The sequence below is a fragment of the Etheostoma cragini genome, unplaced genomic scaffold (genome assembly GCF_013103735.1).
Source record: "Etheostoma cragini isolate CJK2018 unplaced genomic scaffold, CSU_Ecrag_1.0 ScbMSFa_2219, whole genome shotgun sequence".
NCBI lineage: Eukaryota > Metazoa > Chordata > Actinopteri > Perciformes > Percidae > Etheostoma > Etheostoma cragini.
In genome coordinates this window covers 1-2,062 of record NW_023266357.1, presented here as the reverse complement: position 1 = coordinate 2,062, position 2,062 = coordinate 1, and the positions used below count along the sequence as shown (strand labels likewise).

General features: G+C 46.6%; 1 protein-coding gene across 1 annotated transcript; it reads right to left on the bottom strand.

Annotated features, from left to right (window-relative positions):
* Positions 1–1,526: 1,526 nt before the first annotated feature.
* sra1 (steroid receptor RNA activator 1) lies at positions 1,527–2,022 on the bottom strand. The gene is made up of 2 exons (XM_034865645.1): positions 1,826–2,022; positions 1,527–1,702 (listed from the first exon to the last, which is right to left on the bottom strand). Exons 1-2 carry the CDS (start codon positions 1,928–1,930, stop codon positions 1,556–1,558), a joined length of 252 nt encoding a protein of 83 aa, XP_034721536.1. The 5' UTR covers positions 1,931–2,022; the 3' UTR covers positions 1,527–1,555.
* Between the last annotated feature and the right edge of the window lie 40 nt (positions 2,023–2,062).

Genomic DNA, 2,062 nt, shown 5'->3' with positions numbered 1-2,062 from the left:
TATATATAGATACTATATACTATCTACTACGAGTACTGGGAGTACTGGGAGTACTGGGAGTACTCGTAGTACTGAGAGTCCCAGACGGCGTCTGTTTGAAGCAGATTAACAATGTTCAGAGACAAGAAAACAAACAGAATCCGTCTCATAATAACAGACCCGCTGCACACGAGATATTAGAGATATAACAGACATATAACAGAGATATTAGAGATATAACAGAGATCTCAGAGATATAACAGAGATATTAGAGATATAACAGAGATATTAGAGATATAACAGAGATCTCAGAGATATAACAGAGATATTAGAGATATAACAGAGATAAAGATATATCAGAGATATTAGAGATGTAACAGAGATATTAGAGATATAACAGAGATATTAAAGATATAACAGAGATATTAGAGATGCAACAGAGATCTCTGAGATGTAACAGAGATATAACAGAGATAAAGATATATCAGAGATATTAGAGATATAACAGAGATATTAGAGATGTAACAGAGATATAACAGAGATAAAGATATATCAGAGATATTAGAGATATAACAGAGATATTAGAGATATAACAGAGATATTAGAGATGTAACTAAAGAAAGTCTGAACAAAAGGGGAAATTAAGAGAAGATGTAATTAAAATGTCTTCAACATGAACAAGAGATGTTTTTAACTCACACACGGTCTCCATCCTGCTAGCTGCTACCACCTAGCTTCTAGCACCTAGATGCTACCTCCTAGCTCCTAGCTGCTACCGCCTAGCTGCTAGCACCTAGATGCTACCTCCTAGCTGCTAGCTGCTACCGCCTAGCTGCTAGCACCTACCTCCTAGCTGCTAGCTCCTAGCTGCTAGCACCTAGATGCTACCTCCTAGCTGCTAGCTGCTAGCGCCTAGCTGCTAGCACCTAGATGCTACCTCCTAGCTCCTAGCTGCTACCGCCTAGCTGCTAGCACCTAGCTCCTAGCTGCCGTCCGGTGAGTGTGTCCAGCCAAGCTTCTGTGATAATCCTCCTGAGACCAGTCCAGTGAGCGGCGGAGGCGTCCTCCAGACGACCGGGGACGAAGACTTGACGTTTATTATCCTAAAAACAGGTAAATAATCTCTGGAGATCAGAAACATAGTGAAAGGTTCCTGTAATGTTACTGAGCTTTGAGTAGTGGCTGAGACTAGAAATAGAAAAACATATACATATATACAATGTATACTGCGCACACACTTACACACACACACACACACACTTACACACACACACACACACACACACAGTATAGAGCATATATCCAGAGGTAAAAGGACCATAATGTACTTTTTATTTTTCAAACTCAAAAAGGACAAAATCAGGGCCCTGTAGAAAGGCATTTGAGGAGTGCCCTGGTCCCCATTCCCCCTCAGTCTGACACCCCACTACCCCCTCCCCTCTGTTCCCACCCCCTGGTCCCCATCCCCACAAGTCCAACACCCCACTGGTCCAATATCCGGTCTTATAGTTTCATATTAGCGACATTATTAATCAATCTGTTTGTTGAGAGTAGAAAAAACTGCAGTCCTGCAGGCTTAACAGTCCTGGAGCTGGTCTGGTCCCGCAGGATCCTGGTCTGGTCCCGCAGGATCCTGGTCTGGGCCTGCAGGGACCTTGCCTGGGTCTGCAGGGTCTGCAGAGACCTGGTGTGGTCCTGCAGGGTCCTGGTCTGGGCCTGCAGGGTCCTGGTCCGGGTCTGGAGGGATCTGGTCTGGTCCTGCGGGCTCCTGGTCTGCAGGGTCTGTAGGGACCTGGTGTGGTCCTGCAGGGTCCAGGTCTGGGTCTGCAGGGATCTGGTCTGCAGGTCTCTGAAGCGGGTCTAAGAGTTCTGGGTCGAGTCTCCGGGTCTCAGCGATGAGGCGCTTGACGCCGACCATCCATTGGCTGACTTCAGTCACATGATCCACCATCAGAGACCGATGCAGCTCGTCAGCCACGTCCCACTGACCGGACTGCAGAGCTGAGAGACAGACAGGGGAGAGAGAGACAGGTTAGAGAGAGACAGACAGGTTACAGGGAGACAGGTTAGAGGGAGACAGACA